The sequence below is a fragment of the Elephantulus edwardii genome, unplaced genomic scaffold (genome assembly GCF_000299155.1).
Source record: "Elephantulus edwardii isolate Elephantulus edwardi_28Jun2011 unplaced genomic scaffold, EleEdw1.0 scaffold00005, whole genome shotgun sequence".
In the NCBI taxonomy this organism is placed as follows: domain Eukaryota; kingdom Metazoa; phylum Chordata; class Mammalia; order Macroscelidea; family Macroscelididae; genus Elephantulus; species Elephantulus edwardii.
Genome location: NW_006399755.1, coordinates 11916212 through 11935445, shown reverse-complemented (window position 1 = coordinate 11935445; position 19234 = coordinate 11916212). Strand labels below are relative to the sequence as shown.

At 45.6% G+C, this 19234-nt stretch overlaps 1 protein-coding gene across 1 annotated transcript; it reads right to left on the bottom strand.

The window, feature by feature from the left end:
- Positions 1–4317: 4317 nt before the first annotated feature.
- Positions 4318–13366, bottom strand: TMEM61 (transmembrane protein 61). Its single transcript, XM_006879823.1, has 2 exons — positions 13017–13366; positions 4318–4588 (listed from the first exon to the last, which is right to left on the bottom strand). Exons 1-2 carry the CDS (start codon positions 13364–13366, stop codon positions 4318–4320), a joined length of 621 nt encoding a protein of 206 aa, XP_006879885.1.
- Positions 13367–19234: the final 5868 nt, after the last annotated feature.

Here is a 19234-nt window from a genome sequence, read left to right as displayed (position 1 = left end):
TCCTAGCTGGGTATCTAAGCTACTATCTTCACTTCCTCACTCACATCTATGGTCTTCTAAAGTACGAGATCGTTCCTCCCCACTCCCACTACTGCTCATCAGCCTGACCTGAACCCTCATCACTTCTTTCAGTTCTTACCCTGACCACTTCTCAACCCAAGTGTCAAGTCAGATAAGTCACATCTGTGCTTAGAACCCTGGGGTGGTTCTCTCCGCCTTATCAGCAATTGTGAGGATGGTACAGGATGGAGCAAGGTTCAGATCTGTTATTCACAGGATCACGATGATGAGTTATAGTCAACTTGAAGGTTCATAACAACACCACATATCAAAGAGCTGACAAAACCCAAGATAAAACCCAAGATGATACGCCGATGACCACCTACTACCTCTCTGAGTTTGTATCTCTGTGTGTCCCCATTCACTCGCTCCATTCAGCCACACTGACTGCTTGAACACACAGGCACCCGAGGGCCTTCGTACCTGCTGTTCTTTCTACCTAAAAAGTGTCCCATCCAGTCATCAGCCTGGCTCCTTCCATCACCTCCTCAAGTCTTTGCCCAGATGCCACCGTCCTAGTGAGAGCTTGTCCAAAGGAGCTCTCTAAAATTGCTAAGCCCCTACCCTAGTCGTTCCCTGTCTTCCTTTCCTGATTTATTTTTCTCCTATTACACATGACCATCTAGCTGACTATACACAAGCATTTATCTTTTTTTTCTTGTCTCCAACATTCAGAACTCAGGCTCCCATAGTGAGGGCTTTGCTCATGGTTGTATCTGCCCAGCTAGAACAGGTTAGAATAGCCTCTCAATGCATGTTGGTGAATAGCTCAGCTTATTGTTTTTAAAAGAAGGTTCTGGTGGCCTTGTGGCCAGAAGGTGCCCTGCAATCCAATCCCTAAGGCACACGCTTTGAGGCCATCAGCTGCCTCAAAGAAGGAAGGGCATTTTCCTGCCGTGTGATTAACTGCCTCTGAAAACCCGCTGCAGGGTCAGCTACGGGCTGGTTCCGACTCCACAGTACACAACAACAACGTTGTCTTTAAGCTCATCTGAACTATGGCGCCCCCATTTGATACAAGGTAGAAATGCTCCATGGGATTTTCTTTTGTGTTCTCCACAGAGGATGATCACCCAGCCTTTCTCCCATGGTGCCTTTGGGTAGGTTCAAACAACCAATCTTTAATTAGGAGTTAAGTGCAAAGTGTCTTCGGCACTCAGGGATTATATCTATTCATTGTTGTTGTTGTTGTTGTTGTGTACCATCGCGTCAGAACGTACTCATAGCTGACCCTTCAGCTGGTTTTCCAAAGTGGTAAATCACACATGATTATGCCCATCTCTCTCCAGCAGAGAGGCTGATGGATTTGAACCTCATGCTTTTGGGTTGGCAGGGCAACTCTTTACCACAAAGCCACCAGACAGTGGACTGAAGAGCCAGGTGAAAATGAAGTGAGAAGGAAGTTCAGGCAAGAAAGGCCTAGGAGTCATGCTTGAAACACAGCAAAGGGATTATCTAGGAGGGCAACGTGGATGAGATTTTAATTTTGGAAAGATCCCTGGGTTCCAATATTACTGTGGAAGAAGGAGGACAAGGTTCTGGGAGTAAGGAACAGTTGCCAGGCTCTATCAGCAGAAGCTGGAGCAGGAAAAGATTGAAGCAAGCAATGACATCTTACAGTTGGCGTCCAACGAGTGGTAAGGGAGAGTGGGGTGCATTAGTTTAAGGTGCAGAGCTTGGGATGGAAAGAGGGCAGGGCCACCAGCAAACCCAGGAGGGTAACCAAGCCCAAGAGAGGCCCTGGGAAGTGTGGAGTGAGCCCTGACGTCTGAGGCCTAGGTGTCCAGTATCAGATGCAGAGGTGAGTGAGGAGTGAAAAAACTGGACAGTTGGGACCAGAAAAAAAGAATCCGGAATACAAGCTGTTGTTGCTGAGTGGTGACCTGCCTCCATTTGGTTCCAAGACCCCTTCCAGTCAGTGCACTCGACACTCCCTGCCACAGCCTGACCACTGGCCTCGGTTGGCTGTGTCTCTTCCCCAACACACAGGTGACACCAAGCCACCTCCTGACCCCACTGCCCTCATCTGGGAAATAAAAGCACTGGATTCACTGATTGCTGAGAACTTGTAGACAAACTGGTGCAGACAAAAATGAAAAAAAAAAAAAAATAAGGCCGTTCCAGCCTCCCAGCCTGGCCACTTCCAGCTCCACCTGGCGAAAGTGGAGCCTCCAGGTCACACCTGCTACATATTAACCCACCTGCCTCCTGGGAAATTCCTCACTTTAAGGGCAGGAGGACAGGAGAGCTCTGTGTCCCAGGCAGGGAAACCATTAACTCTTTAGGGATTGTGTAGTGGATGGGGAGACCGAGGGGAGGGGGTGTGTGGGGGGTGCATGGTGTGTGTGTGTGTGTGTGTGTGTGTGTGTGTGTGTGTGTGTGTGTGTTTCCAAGCCTCCTTGGCAGTTCTAATCTACCAGCTGCTTCATGGGGGCAGGGGGGATGGGCAGTCTTCTCTCTTGCAATTTATATGCTGGAGGGTCAGCTAGGAGTCAGTTTTGACTCTGGAAATGAGTGAGTCTGAGAGCATGTGTTTGACTAAGCTCCAGGTCAGTCAGCAAAATAGCAGCAGAGGCCAGATTGGAAACGACCTCTCCTGGCTCCTGGATAGGTCTGGGTGGGACTGTAGACAACAGTAACAGGAGAAACAGAGCAGAAAGGAGGGAAGATGTGGGGTCCAGGAAGAGCTCCAGGTTTCTGCAGCAGGAGTACGAGAAATACATAAAGCCTCACTATGAGCACCCGTGTGGACAGAGGCAACCACGTACCAGGACACAGTCAACAATGATGATACCAACCAACCGATTGCTTTGTGGTCACTTCTGACTCATGGTGACCATATGTATCAGAACTGTCCTCCACAGGTTTGTCAGTGCTCATTTCTTTTAACATGTTGCCACATCTTTCTTCTGAGACATGTCTGGGTGGACGCAAACCACCTGGCATTTGTGGATCATTAGTTTAGTCACAAGTATCTACTGAGTGTCTTTCATGAGCCAGATCCCATTTTTAAGTTTTAGGCTGTGACTACAAAGGAAGGAAACAAAAAATATCACCTGAGTAGGGCAATAAGCAGTCAGATAACACCTTTGGTACCAAAAGTTAGGAAATCAGGAGATGTATGGCACTGGGAAAGGCTGCAGTTAGGGACCTCTCCAAATTATGGAGGAGTAAGGATGTCAGTTTGAGGATTAAAGTGCATCTGATTTAGGCCATGGTCTTTACGATCACCTGCTATGTATCTGAGAGCTGGACAATAAATAAGGATAACAAGAAGAATTGATGCCTTTGAGTTATGGTACTGGAGAAGAGTCTTGAACAAACCATGAACTACCAAGAAAACAAACAGGTTTGTCTTGGAGAAGGAGAAGGTTGGTGTGGCAGAATTATTGAGACTGGCTCAGAACAGGTCAGGATTCAGAGCTGCTATACATATGGTTGTTATAGGTCAAAGGCAACTCAGTGGCACTTTGCAACAGTTTTCCTTTTTATGAAGTAGGGCCTGATGCCACAGTAATTCCTAATTCCCATTTTACCAATGAGAAAACGGAGGCAGAGTAAGGAAAAGCTATTTATTCAAGTCCCGAACTGGTGGGTGGTATAGAGTTCATGCTCAAATGGTGTGATTAAGAGCCCTTGGCTGTAAAGTGTGACCTTGGACTAGTCCTATTTCAACCCTGGGTCTCAGTTTTTTAATTTATATTACAAAGGAGCCCTGCTGGTGTAACGGTTAAGTGTGCAGTTGTTCATCAAAAGCCTGGTAGTTGGAACCCACCAACCAGCTGCTCTGAGGGAGAAAGGTGTGGCTGTCTGCTTCTGCAGAGACTCAGCGTTGGAAATCCTCTGGAGCATTTCTACTCTGTCCTACAGGGCTGCTAAGAGTCAGAAGTGATTCATTGGCAGTGGGCTTGGTTGTTTTGGGGGGAGGGGTTCTCCACAAAAGCCTGCAGGTTGCCTGCCACGTGAGTGCATCATCTTAGACATCAAGCCTTCCAAATGACTGAAGCTTACGAACACCACTCAAAAGTGAAGAACCAACCGGCTGATCCCAGGCAACTCAAATCATGAGCATAATAAAATGGGAGTAATTTTAAAGTGCTGTTTTGGGTGGTTTTTATTACACAGCAACGGAGATACAACAAACATTCCACCACAACAAACATTAATTGAATCCTTGCTGTGTACCAGGCACTGCTCTGGACCCAGGAAGAGGTGCCGGCAGTTCTGTTCTCTGGAATTAAGACCTGTGAGGAACATTTAACTTCCTTTTCCTGCACCGGGAAGGAACAGGCCTTGGTGGGAGGTCCGGGGCGTAGTCTCTCCAGGAACAGCATCAAAGGCAAAGGCTATGCTCTCGTAGCTGGGTGGAGGCCCAGGGGGCTGGGTGCCAAGGAGCACATCTTCTGAGGCACTGTGCTTCATGTCTTCCTCTGCGGAGTTCACAGGCCATCTCAGGGACTCCTCGGCCATGGCCAGTGGGCAGCACACAGCCTCCTCATAAGTAGGGATGGCAGCCACCTTTGGTGTCCTATGGGGACAGAAGAAAGGCTGTTAGAAGGAGCTAAGGCAAAAGCCTGCTGCATGACCGGAGAACGAGGAAGGCTGGGGTCCAGAAAAACTTCAAACCCTGGTTCAAATCAGGTCTTGATGTGGTCATTAAGCCAGGGGACTACCTTAGTCTGTATACCTCCAGGAAAGCAAGTCCACCAACTCAGCCATTTTCATCTCTGAACAGCTGCAAGCCAGATCCTCAGGACATGGCAACAGTGTCCAGGCACACTCAGGCTGAGGGGAATGAGATCAGCCACCAACCTTCTGAGGACACTAGTTAGCCACTTTGAAGGGCCAAAGTTCCTCCCCTTGCTAGGACCATCTAGGTAGGGAATGTGATCAATTTTAGGCCTAGTTTTCTACTGCATTGGGGAATAAATACTCCCAGGCAGGGTGGCTGACTACTGATGTTGAAGGTCATTTCCTTCCTTGACTCTCTCAAGGGCTGGGTATGAGATTGACACAGGCTGGTTCAATGCTCTGCCACATTGTTGCTGGGAGAACATGGGTTGGAAACACATGGTCAAGCGTGGTCTCATTTTCCCTATCTGTAAAATGGGGACAAAAATGGTACTTGCTTCACAGGACTGTGTGAAACTTAAACGAGAGAATGTAAGGAAGCACTGGGCATATTATACTGGGAAAATGGGGCCATTTAATGAAAGCTCAAGGGACTCTCTGAGGAAGGGGTGAGGAAGAGAAAGCTATCACTTATCAAAGGTCTCCTGCACCTCAAGGCTTTCACATGCTGATTGATCCTTAGACAACCTGCTTCTGTACAAAGAACAGAGGCTCAAAGAGGTTGAGTCTTGCCCCAGGTTGTTAGTCTGGAGCTGGTGGGACAGCAGCTCAGTGGACACCTGTCTGTGGTCCTGCTTGCCTAGGGCATGGGAAGGACCAATGGTGGGAGGCCAGCCAGAGTCAGGAAGAAGCCTCAAGTACATGATGGACAAAGGAGAGGTGGTGAGCGAGACTTAGCTCCAGGGGCCAGTGGAGGGGCCACACCACTTTTTCTGAGAACCCTGTCACTCAGTTGGAGACTTGACCTTTCTCTCAACAATGTCTCTTTTCAGTCCAAGTTCTCCACAGTCCTCAGAGTTGCTCTCTGGGAAGTCAGGCTCACTGCTTCCATCACATACCAGGGCCACAGAGCAACTGGGTGGGAACCCCGGATTTGGGCTCTAGCATGCATAGCATCATGAGGCAGGGCACAGCCAGGTGCCACATGTGACTTCCTCTCCAGCGTCTTTCGAATTTCTCTCATGGATCCTCTCTGATTCTGCAAGACAGCCCTGGGCATGACAACTTCCACAGCTGAGGAACTAGGTAGGGGGTCTCACCCTCCACAGAGCTCCCAGCAGCCTTTGCAGGACAAAGGTTCTGTTTCTATGTGACCTGGGTGGTAGTCTCACCCTCCCTGAACCCCTTTCTCCTCATGGAGGATTTTTACAGATTCAGGAGATTTAGGATGGAGATTTTTACAGATTCAGGAGGGGGAGAAAATGAAAAAGCTTTGAAAACATTTAGAAAAATACAGAAAAGGAGAGCCCTATGTTGCTTTCCCTGCTCACCTCCCAGCCATGCCCTGGCCCTTCCGCATTAGCTCCAAGCTGAGGAGATAGGAAACAGGTTTGAACATGCCTGATGCCATCTCAACAAGAGACAGCTGGCAGGACAGGCGACAGGTGCCAGGCGAGCTCAGCCATAGCAGGAAGCTTGCTTTACTGGACAGATGTCCAGCGGCCCTCACGCCACATGCTATCATTACAGTGACCAGTGGGGCCCACCCAGCCCCAAGTCTCCCTGGTTACAGCCTAGAACACCAGCGCCTATGAGTGCTACATCCAGGGCAGCTACATTGCATACCTCCAGGAAGCACTGTTCCGGTATATTCTGATGCATTGTGCTGCAATTGTGTGTGAAACAGGCCTGCTTACCCCTATGGTCTCCACACACAAGACACTCCACTGAGGCCAGGGTGGAGCTGGGTGGTGTTCGAAGCACTGAGCCTGGTGCTACTCCACCCTTCAACTCAGTCACACAATCACAGAAAAGCAAGGGGATACTACTTGCCTGATATGCAAACTCTTCATTCTAATGCCACGGCCATGAGAACCCATTTTACAGATGAGTAAAGGTCAAGCTTCAACCAAGTAGCAGAATCTCAACTTTGCCTGAGTGTAAAGATCAAGCTAAACTCACCTGCTGTATCTCCCCAACTAGTCATTTAATCTCTCTAGCTCTATTTTCCCATTCATTAAATGGGCCAATGCCTTACACTTACCCTATAGGCAGCTAAGGTTCCATTTAATTAGTGAATATAAGAGTGCATTTTAAACTGTAAAGCACAGTACAGTAATGAAGGTGAAAGCTAACACATGTATGAACTTTTCAGTACATATACTTCTTCATCAGTCATCTCATTTGAGCTTAGCAACAACCTGAGGGGAAAGGTTCCACCATTCCCAGTTGGTAGGCATGGCTCAGAGAGTCTGTGTGACGTGTTCCAGGTCACACAGCTTATAAAGAAAGGGCAAAAACCCAGAGCACCTTCTTCTGAATTGGTCCGTGATTGCTTTGGCTGTTCCTGCTAAGGGTGGGGTTCCTGTGAGACTTTATGTCCAACCTCTTCATTTATAGACATTGAAGATGAGAGCTTCCTAAGGACAGGGATTTTGTCTGTTTTATTCACTTCTATTTTCCTAGAACCTTGAATGAGACCCAGCACAGCACCCAGAAGGTGCTCAACAAATGTTGATTAAGTGCATGAAGGAATAAATAGAAATGATGAATGGGGAAGACTTGGTTGTACCCACGCAAAACCTTTATCTAGATCAAGAGGCTGTTGTGGAGTCAAGGACTGCAGCCTCCAATATGGATTGAGGCTCAATGTCAAGAAGACAAAGATTCTCACCACTGGACCAATTCGCAGCATCAGGATGGATGGTGAAGAGATTGAATTGTACACACCTTTAGTTTGCTTGGCTCCATAGTCAACAGTCTTGGCACCAGCAGCCAAAAAATTAAAAGGCACATTGCCATGGGAAAGTCTGCTGTTAGGGACCTCTCCAAAGTACTGAAGAGCAATAGTGTCTCTCTGGAGACTAAGGTGCATCTGATACAGGCCATGTTATTCGCAATCACCTGTTATGCATCAGAGAGTTGGACAATGACCAAGGAGGATAGAAGGAGAATTGATGCCTTTGAGCTGTGGTGCTGGAGAAGAGTATTGAGAATACCATGGACTGCTAGGAAAACAAACAGATTTGTCCTGGAGAGGGTTAAATCGGGTGGCTCCTTGGAGGCAAGGATTCTGAGGCTCTGTCTAACATACTTTGGACATGTTGTGAGGAGAGTCCAGTCCTTAGTGAGGGACATCATGCTTGGGAGGGTGGAGGGACGGTGCAGGAGAGGAAGGCCCCCTATGAGGTGGATTGATTCAGTGACTGGGATAATCGGGATGGGAGTGTCAGAGACAGTGCGATTGGCACAGGACAGAGCGGAGTTTAGGGCTGTTGTACAGAGGGTCGCTATGAGTCGCAGGCGACTCGACGGCACATAACAACAACAACAACAACACATGGTATAAAATTAATAAAGGCGTGTGTCAAGGTTGTATCCTTTCTCCATACCTATTCAATCTGTATGCTGAGCAAATTATTTGAGAATTTGAATTCTACAAAGAAGAATGTGGCAACAGAATTGGAAGAAGACTCATCAATAATTTTTGTTACATGGATGATACAACCTTGCTTGCTGAAAGTAAAGAGGACTGGAATCATATGCTGCAAATGTAAAACACTCGAGCCTTCAATATGGATTGTTTATAAATGTCAAAAAACCAAAAATTCTCACCCCTGGGAGCAATAGGTCACATCATGATAGATGGAGAAAAGATTAGAACTGTCAGCAACTTTATCTTACTTGGACCCATAATCAATACACTTGCTACAAGCAGTCAGGAGATCAGGTGTCATATTGTACTGGGAAGGTCAGCAGTCAGGGATCTCTCCAAATTACTGAGAAGCAATGATGTCAGGTTGAGGACTAAGGAGCACCTGATTCAGACCATATTCTTTTTGATCACTTGCTATGCTTCTGAAAGCTAGACAATGAATAAGGATGAAAGAAGGAAAATGGATACCCTTGAGTTGTGGTATTGAAGAAGAGTACTGAATATCCTATGGACTGCCACATGGGCAGATATAGCTTAGAAAAGGTAAAGCCTGATTGCTCTTTGGATGCAAGAATGACCACACTGTCTCACATACTTTGGGCATGGTGCTAGGAGAGGACATTCCTCGGAGAAGGGCATGATGTTGGGAAAGGTGGAGGGACAGCGAGAAAGGAGAAGACTGTCAACCAGGTAGATTGACGCAATGACTGCAGCAATGGGCCTGAGTATGTCAGTAATGGCACAGGGTAGGACGAGGTTCAGATCTATTGTTCATACAGCACCTAATAACAACAATAACAAGTGGGGAAAATGAGGAGCCCTACTGTGCAAATAGTTAAGCACCTGAGTACTAAACCAAAAGATTAGCTGTTTGAATCCATCCAGAAACTCTGTAGGAGCAAGACCTGGAGATCAGCTTGCTTAAAGATTAGAAAACCAAAACAAAACAAAAAAAGCCCACAGCTGTCAAGTCAATTTTAATTCATGGCAACCTTTTATTGAGTTTTTGAGGCCATAAATCTTTCTGAGAGGAGACTCCTCATTTTTCTCCCATGGATTTGAACCACTTATCTTTTGATTAGCAGACAGAGATATTATGCACTATGTCATGCAAACTCCTTCCATAAAGCAAACTCTGTTGTAGTTCTAATCTCTGGCACAGGGTCATTATCAGTTGAAAATAACTTGGTGGCACCTAACAACAGCTGAATGGGGAAACCAAGCCCTCAAGAGGGGACAGGACCGGCCACAGTCATCAGATCAGAAGGTCTTTGTCCACAGTCAAGATCACCAGAAAGTAAGGTACTTGAGGTCAGGAACAGCAGCTTTCCAATGAGGCCCAGCCGCAGAGCTGATCCAGGCCAATCCCAGGGACAAGATAGCACCACTAGCAGGTGCAACCTCTCCAACACTCTGAGTCACCCTCTCTGCATCAATAACTTGAGTCCCAGAGCTGGATGAGGTCAAAGCACCCTGTCGACTCTGAAGTGACTTCCTTCCTGGCCTGCCCAAGAATGAGGCCAAGGTGCATCAGTCAGTTACAGCTGTGGCCTGGACTCTGTTGGATCAATACAGCTTTGTTTACAGACAACAACCTCATCCTTCTCTCTTGGGCCTGGAAAGGGAAGGCAGGACACTCACACTAGGATGAAGGGGGCAGGCAGCCTCTGACCTAGAGTATCGAGAGGCCGGGATTCAACTGAATGTTAATGCACTGTGTGACTTGGTCTCTCTGAAGCCCACATTTCCCATTTGAGAAGTTTTTGGCCATATGGTCCCAAGGCTCTGCCTTTCACTCCAATAATCAACTCAAACAAAAGTCTAAATGACCACCAGACTAAGTAGTATCCATTGGAAGCCATATCATCTTTGACCTCAAGGCCACCAGGTTGAATAACTGGTTATGCTCACAATGCGTTTTTTGTGTTTTTTTGTTGTTGTTGTTTTGGGGTTTTTTTACCTCTAACAAAGGAAAGAAGAACGTCCAGGTCTCAGATCAGTGAATGAAAACCAGAAGAATCGACATCTTTGAGCTGTGATGTTGGAGAAGAGCACTGAACATGGACGGCCAAGAGAACGAACAGCTATGTCCAGGAGAGAGTGCAGCCAGAGTGGTCTTTGGAGGCACAAATGATGAGGCTTCGCCTCACATACTTTGGGCATGTTGCTAGGAGGGGCTATTCATTGAAGAGGGACATGATGCTGGGAAAGGTGGAGGGTTGGCGAGGGAAAGGAAGACCCTCAACCAGGTGGATTGGTATGGTAACTGATGCAATGGGCTCTTGTGTGTCAGGAAGGGTGAGGATGGTGCAGGATAGAACAAGGTTCAGATCTTTTGTTCATAGGGTCTCTATGAGTCATGCTGGACTCAATGGCACCTAACTACAACAACAAGAGGCGGGAGGAAGGAGTAAGTGTGGCAGCCTGCTGGCTCTGCTACCTTCTTGTTATGTGAGCCCTGCCTGACTCTTCTATAAATGGTATTAATCATTTTTACCTTTCATGCAGGCAAAAAGACTAGGGATGACATAGATAGGCCTCTGATTGTCAGCATAAACATATTGTTAAATGAATAAGCATATCCAAAACCAAACCCACTGAGAGGATTCCCATTTATGGTGAGCCTCCACTGGGTTTCCGAGGTGGTAAATCTTTAAGGGAAGGAGACAGCCCATCTTTCTCCCTTGGAGGAACTGATAGCTTAAAACCTAAGCCCGAGTACTGTATAACAGGACAAAAAGCAGTTGATGGCTGGGGTAAGGGATGGCCTGTGATGATACTGTTTACGTATGAATCATAGCTATACATTCGGAACACAAGCAGATACATCTGTAGTAGTGACATTTTCTGCGAGTGGGTGTCAAAAAAAAGTCTATGAAAGCCCCTAAAACCAAAAACCTCACTCTCACGTCAATCCTGACTCATGGAGGTCCCTTAAGTTACAGATTGGAATCGCTCCATAGGGATATTTTCTTGGCTATAATCTTTAAGGAAGCAGATCACCAAGCCATTTTCCATGTCACTTCTGGGTTAATTTGAACCATCAACCTTTAGGTTAGCAATTGAGTGTAATCATTTGTGCCACCAGGAGAAAGAAGACTCCGTAGATAGAGGAGGGAGGAAACAATAATGAAGAAACGGGTTTTTTAATGCAAGATCTCGCCCCTCCACTTAACTCTCATTACTAGCCCATCGCTTTTCACATGTTCTTCTTCCTACCTAAAATACCTCTCTCTTCTCTCAGGAACAGCTGATTTTTCACCCACATTTACTGTCTATTTGGTACTGAGCTAGGCCCTACATGCACATTTTCTCATTTAATTCTCCCAAGAGTCTCCTAAAATCCTTGACCTTTCACTTGGATCCACAACCAAAACCCATGGTAGCAGCAATCAACATCAAATCTCACAATTTCCTCAGGAAAAAGAAACAAACTGGAAACACCTCCACCCCCTAAAAAAAACCAAAACAAACCAAAAAAACCATGTTGCACTGGGGAAATCTGCTGTCAAGGACCTCTTTAAAGTTTTAAAGAGCAAGGATGTCAGTTTAAAGACTAAGGTACACTTGATGGAAGCCATGACAATCACATGGGTGTGAAAGTGGGATAGTGAATAAAGTAAACCTAAGAACTGATATATCTTTGAATTGTGGTGTTAAACAATAATACTGACTAATCCATGGACTTTTAAAGAAACAAGTCTTTCTTGGAAAAAGTGCAGCTGTGTGTCCGTTAGGGATAAGGATGACGAAACTTTGTCTCACAAATTTTGGATGCTTTGTAAAGAAGAGGCAATCCTTGGAAACAGACATTATACAGGGAAAGGCAGACAGTTGTTGAAAGAGAAGGAAACCTTCAATGAGATGGACTGACACAATGATTGCAACAATGGGCTCAGCATGGTGTGATAATGGCACAAGATAGGGCAAGGTATCTATCTGTTGTTCACAGGGTCACTCTGAGTTTTAAGTCAACTTAACAACAAGAAGAAGTAATTCCTGAAATTAACAGCACAGCTCTGGACCGGACTGCCTGAGTTCAAGTCCTGCCTCTGATATGCCCTGACTGTTTTTCAGCAAATTACTCAATTTGGTGTCTCCTCAGTGTCCTTTATAAATGAAGCTAGCAGCCAGCAATAGTCTCTACTTCTGAGTGATGATATAAGGATTAAAGATGTTAATATATGAAGAGTATCTAGAACAGTGCCTGCCATGTGGTAAGGATTCTACACGTATTTGCTATTATTGTTATTATTGCTTTTCTTGTTTCATTTCAGATGAAGAATCCAAAGCTTATATTGCACATCCTATTTGAATTGTGGTGGAATTTCACCTCCAGTTATTGATAGAATTAGAAAACCCAAGTTGGTCTGACTCCTGTGACTGCATTCTTAACCCTTACACTGTTCAGTATCCTACTAAATAGAGCTCAGGTGCCACCTCCTCTAAGAAGCCCTCCCGGATTGCTCCATCTCTCCACAGGTCCATGTTCACCCCACTTTCACAACCCTAGCTACTATGGTTTGTTGCTAGGAAGTTTTGAACTCTTCCAAGATTGTTAGTCTAAAAAAAACAAAACCAAAAACCACCCCTCCCCCCCAAAAAAAGATTGTTAGTTTCCACACCCCAGGGCACAGGGCAAGTTCTAGTCTGGAGGAGGAATTCTGTTGAGCTAATGCCTGATTCCATGACTAGAACCCACCTGTCAACCCTACCCTACCCCACTAACCTGCAGCGCTCTTTCTCCAACGTCTCCACTGTGAGGTAGTGCAGGTCTCTGGAGAGGTGGTATGGGTCCCATTGGGGTGGCCCCCGGGTGCTGGCCTTGATGGACCAGAGCAGGCCAAAGAGCAGCAACAGGCCCCCTGCACCACAGCAGAAGAAGGTGACCGACCTGAGCAGAGGGCTGGGGCCCTCAGATGCAGGGTGCCCAGTGGGTGAGGCCAGCTGGCCAGGGTAGATCTCTGTATCCCCTTCACTCCACCATGAAAAGCAGAGTGTCCCAGCCACTAGAATCATGGTGCCACTGGCCATCATGCAATAGCGGAGGTTGGAGGCCACACGGCTCTGGTCACACATCTGGACATAAAGGAGGAGAAAGAAGAGACAGTTCACATGAAGTGCCTACTGGGTGCTGGAGACCTGAGTTTTATACTTTCTTTGCCTGAGTTCACTATACAAACTCAGGGAAGTCATGTGGCCCCACTTGCTTCCATTGCCTCATCTCTGACATGCAGATAACACTCCCAACTTTGCAGGGTGTTATCTCAGTTGTTATTATGTGCCATCAAGTTGCCTGCAACTCATAGCGACCCTATATACAACAGCCCTAAACCCTGCTCTATCCTGTGCCAATCTTATTGTCTCATTTCCCCAGTCACTGAATCAAGCCATCTCATCGAGGGTCTTCCCCTCTTGCGCCTGTCCCTCCACCCTCCCAAGCATGACGTCCCTCTCCAAAGACTGGTCCCTCCTTGCAACATGTCCAAAGTATGTCAGAAAAAGCTTCAGAATCCTTGCCTTCATGGAGCAGGCTGGTCTCACCCTCTCTAGGTTGAACCTATTTGTTCTCCTAGTAGCCCATGGTATATGCAATACTCTTCTCCAGCACCACAGCTCAAAGGCATCAATTCTCCTTCTATCATCCCTAGTCATTGTCCAGCTTTCTGAAGCATAGCAAGTAATTGGAAAGACTATGGCCTGAATCCTGTGACACTGATGTGCCAAATGTGATAATGGTGACCCATCGTGGGTAGTGTTTACTTGAGCTTCCTGATTAAAACAAGCTTGGAGGCAGGAGTGGCATCCACTTCTGAAATGGCTTGCCTCCAGAAACTCTATGAACAGTGCTCAGGCCATTTGTTCACAGGGTCACTATGAGTCGTCTACTACTCAACAGTACCTAACAACAACAACAACAAAGTGGCCTGGATCAGGCACACCTTAGTCTCTAGACTGACATCATTGCTCGTCAGTACTTTGGAGAGGTCTCGGACAGCAAACTTTCCCAATGTAATTTGTCTTTTAATTTCCTGGCTGCTGGTGCCAAGAGTGTTGACTGTGGAACCAAGCAAACTAAAGCTGTTAACAATCTCAGTCTCTTCACTATATATCACAATGCTACCAATCTGCTCAGTGGTGAGAATCTTTGTTTTCTTGAGGTTGAGCTTCAATCCATATTTAAGGCTGCAGTCCTTGACCTTCTGCAGCCAGCACTCCAGGTGCTGCTCAGTTTCAGCATCTCAGTTAGTTTAAAGGGGGGAGGCGGGAAATGCCAGGAAAATGAACCAAAAAGAAGAAACCTTGAAGAGTCTGGTACCTTGCCTTTGGACACAGAATAAGTATCTGAAATCCAGGTCTGTGTTGTTCCCAAAGCCAGCCGCTAAGAGACTGTACAAGTTGTTTTCTCTGCCTAATAACCTCACATTTTCTCTCTTTAAGGCACAGCTAAGCCTTCTCCAGAAAAACCTCTCAGAAGACTACAAACATCCAAGTCCTCAAGGCTTGACTACAGTGTTTATCTCTGTGTTGAACTTCTTCACTTGTAGCCAACTTAGATTGATGTGTTCCCTGAGATCACAGTCCAGACTGGATTAGTTTACACTTGTATACACCAGCTACATAGTTGTTGCTTTAATGTGCCATGGAGTTGCCTGTGATTCATAGCGACCCAAAGTTCAGTAGCTCTGAATCCCACCCTATTCTGAGCTAGTCTCACTATCTCCTATTCACCTATCCCCATTATCCTAGTTACTGTGTCAATCCATCTCATACGGAGTCTTCCTATCCTGCACTATCCCTCAACCCTTCCAAGTATGACGCCTTTCTCCAAGGACTGCTCTCTTCTGGCCATGTACCCAAAGTATGTCAAACAGAGCTTCAAAATCCTTGCTTCCAAGGAGCAATTTGGTTTCATCCTCTCTAGGACAAACCTGTTTGTTCTCTAGGCAATCCATGGTATGTTAAATACTCTTCTCCAGCATCAAAATGCAAAGGCATCAATTCTTCTTCTGTCATCCTTAATCATTGCCCAGCTCTCTAATGCATAGCAAGTAATTGCAAAAATCTTCTAGACTGTTGCTTTTCAGTACTTTGGCGAGGTCCCTGACAGCAGATTTCCCTAATGCAGCTTGTCTTTTGATTTCCTCACTGCTGGTATCAATAGTGTTGATTGTGGACCCAAGCAAATAAAAATTGTTAACAACCTCAATCTCCTCTTCATCTATCACAGTGTTGCCAATTGGCCCAGTGGTGAGAATCTTTGTCTTCTTGATGTTGATCTTCATACTGAAGACTATAGTCCTTGATGTTCTACAGTGAACGCCTCAGATCCTCTTCAGTTTCAGGAAGCAAGGTTGTGTCATCTGCATAAAGCAGGATGTTGATAAGTCTTCCTCCTCTGTTCTGCATACAGGTTGAAAAGGTATGGAGACAGAACACCTTCCTGATGCACTCCTTTTCATGATTTTGAACCATTCAGTGTTTCCTTGCTCTGTTCTGATGACTGCTTCCTGGTCCAAGTATAGGTTTTGCACGAATGAGCACAATCAAGTGTTCTGGGATTTCCATTCTTCTCAAGGTTAGCCACAATTTGTTGTGACTCACACAGTAAGGTATTTACCTTTGCAGTCTATGAAGCAGATAGACATTCCTCTGGTACTCTTTGATTTCAGCCACGATCCATATGACATTGGTAGTAATATCTCTAGCATCACAACCTCTTCTAAATCCAGCTTGTATTTCTGGCAGTTCTCTGTCAATGTATTGTTCCAGTGTTTGGGGGTAATCTTCAGCAGGATTTTGCTTGTGTGTAAGATTAGTGATATTGTTCAACAATTTCCACATTATCTTAGGTCACTTGTGTTTTAAAATGTGAATAAATATGAATCTCTTCCAGTCAGATGACCAGGTAATTGTCCTTCAGACTTCTTGACACAACCCGGTGAACGTGTCCAGGGCAGAATCTGTTTGTTGAAATATATCAATCAGTATTTCATCAATTCCTGGGGCCTGTTTTTTGTTAGTTCTTTCAGAGCAGCATGCACTTCCTCCTTCATCATCATTGCCTCTTGATTAGACATTGTTTCATGAAATGCTTCTGTGCCAGCCAACTATTTTTGGTACAGTTACTGTGTACTCATTTAATCTTCTTTAATCTTCCTGGATCATTCAATACTCTGCCCATAGCATTCTTAAATATGGCAACTCAAGGCTTGAATTTGTTCTTCATTTCCTTCAGCTTAAGAAATGCCAAGCAAGTTCAGCCCTTTTGATTTTTTGATTCCAGCTTTTTGCATATTTCATTATAATACTTTGCTTTGTCTTTCTGATCTGCCCTTTGAAATCGTCTGCTCAGGTCCTTCCTTCACTTCCTGCTTTCTTCCCTTTGCTTTGACTTCTTGGCACCCTAGTTAGCAAACATTTGTTGAATAATTTCTTGAAAGTGAAAGTAGTATTGCTAGGAGTTAGGGACTGAATTGTGTGTCTTCCTCCCAAAATTTGAATCTTAACCCCCACATCTGTGGATGTAATCCTATTTGGGAATAGGGTTTCATGCTGCATTGCTCAGTGGAGGGTATGTCTTTAGTTAATCACTTTTGAGATATACAATCAGCAGATTAGGCACATCAGCTAGGGAGCACAGCTGGGCAGATAGATGTCATGCCATGTGAACATCACCAAGGATCTAAGGACTAGAAGCAAAATAAAGAGCCTTTTTTCCTTCCCCCAAAGCTGACAGAAAGAAAGCTGCCTGAATTCAAACATTGCCTCCCTAAAGGGAGTGCTGAGGGCCTAATGGTAGGTAATTGCGCTTCCAAAGACATTTGGTTCAAATCCAACACCTGCTGCTTAGGAGAAAAACAGGCAATCTCCTTTCATACAATTTACAACTTCTGAAAACCTGCTGAAGTGTCAGCTATGAGTTGGTTCCAACTTGATGGCCCATAACAACAATAGCTTTCTTAAATGTGAGAAAAAAACTTCTGTTTGTTAAAGTCCCCCACTTGTGGTACTTCTGCTGTTGTTGTGTACCGTTGAGTCAGAACTGACCCATAGCTGACCCTCCAGTGGGTTTTCAGAGGCAGTTAATTGCACGGAAGGAGATTGCCCATCCTTCTCCCACAAAGTAGCTGGTGGCTTCAAACTGCATGCCTTTGGGATTGCAATGCAGCTTCTTGCCAATCCAAAGTCAATTTTAATTCATAACTGACCTTATAGAACAGAGTAGAATTGCCCATGAAGTTTCTCCCAAGAAGGACCTGGTGGGTTCAAACCACTGACCTTTATGTTAGTAGCCCAGTGCTACAAGGGCACCACCAGGAGTCCTTATATTACAATAGCACAAGAAACTAAGACATTGGGAAGGGTTTGTTGAGTGGAGAGCTTTCCTTTCAGCTGAGAAGAACTGGAAGGGTACAGGGGCAATCACACAGCGTTCCAGCTGCTTCCGGTGCAGAGTCTCATCTCTGGTCCCTCCTCAGCAGTTCACCAGCTGTGTCTGTGAGAAAGCCTCACTGCTCAGGCCTTCTGTTTCCTTAGCAATGAAAGGGAACTCTCTCTAACAGGCTGCTCAAAGAATTTGTGGAGTAATTCTTATCCATATTGAAATATTAGATTCTCAACAAAATTATGCTGTGAGAGAAGAATTCTCTTTTCTTCCAAAAGCGGAGTAATTAAAACAGGGGATGGGGAGCTCACAGACCTTCATGGAATCTTCAAGGGTCAGAAATGCTTTCCAAATAGGGGCTTGTCCAGCCAAGGTGGCAGCTCCAATTGATGTCTACTGTGCAGTCATTCTGCATCTAAGGGAGCTGAAACACAAAATAGAACATTCAAGATTCATTAAGAAAAATTTCAGACGTCAAAAGGACATGTGTGTGTGTGTGTGTGTGTGTGTGTGTAAGAAAGAGAGAGAGAGAGAGAGAGAGAGAAACAGACAGAGGGTTGGGGGAGAGAGATGGTCTGCATATAACAAGGGTTCACTCCAAATATATCTGACTCCTCAACTTACTGGAAGCGTGAGGATATATTGCCTTTTGCACATGACATTCTCTTTACCTGTGAGTCTGTCTTTGGGACAAGGCATTTTCATAACAGAACCTAAAGGCCCTCACCTCCCCAAAATCATGCACCTGGGAAAGGCTATCAATGGGAAAAACTGGAGAAACTAGCCGGAAAATGGAAAACCCCTAACGAACCAATAGCAACAATCACTTGCTTGTGTGTCACAGTACTTGACAGTGTCCAAGGCCCTTCAGTACCAGCATTCAATCAAGTCACCACAACTAAGGCCTGGCCAGCATAAGGAAAGAGAGTGTTGCTTTGTAAATCAGGAGACTGAGGCTTAGACGGCAAGGTATCCTGCCCAGAACCTCACGCTAGGTCTGCTGCTATCGCCAGGCTTCTCGACATTAAAGGGACTCATATTTGGTAAGGTAACCTATGAGGCTTTTTACTTTCTATGCTAACTGTAGAAAACTAAGGAAACCATGGGGGCCGAGGAGCTGGTGGAATGTAAAACACAAACCGCCACCCTCTCTGCTCCTCAGATGGGTATGACCCGCATGTGGATCCCCCTCCCCATTTCTCCTCAGTCTACACATGGATGAGCTCATAGAATAAGAAAGGACACTCCTGGCGCACACCTTTCTTAATTTAAAACCACGTAGTGTTCCTTTGCTCTGTTTGCTCGATAGCCTCTGGGTCTAGGTACATGTTTCACATGAGCGCCGTTAAGTATTCTGGGCTTCCCATTCTCAATGTGAGCCATCATCTGTTATAATCCACATACTCAAATGCCTTTGCATAGTCAATAAAGCAAGAATAGACATTCTTCTGGTGTTTTTTTTTTCTTTCAGGCAAGATCCATTTCACATCAGCAATGATATCCCTGGTGCCACAGTTTCTTCTATATCCAGAAGATGCCATCAGGATTGAAAGAAGACT

Coding starts and splice junctions, on each gene's coding strand:
- TMEM61 (XM_006879823.1), bottom strand. CDS start 13,366: ATGTGTGACCAGAGCCGTGTGGCCTCCAACCTCCGCTATTGCATGATG. Junction 4,589..13,016: donor TTGGAGAAAGAGCGCTGCAG/GTTAGTGGGGTA, acceptor CTGTCCCCATAG/GACACCAAAGGTGGCTGCCA.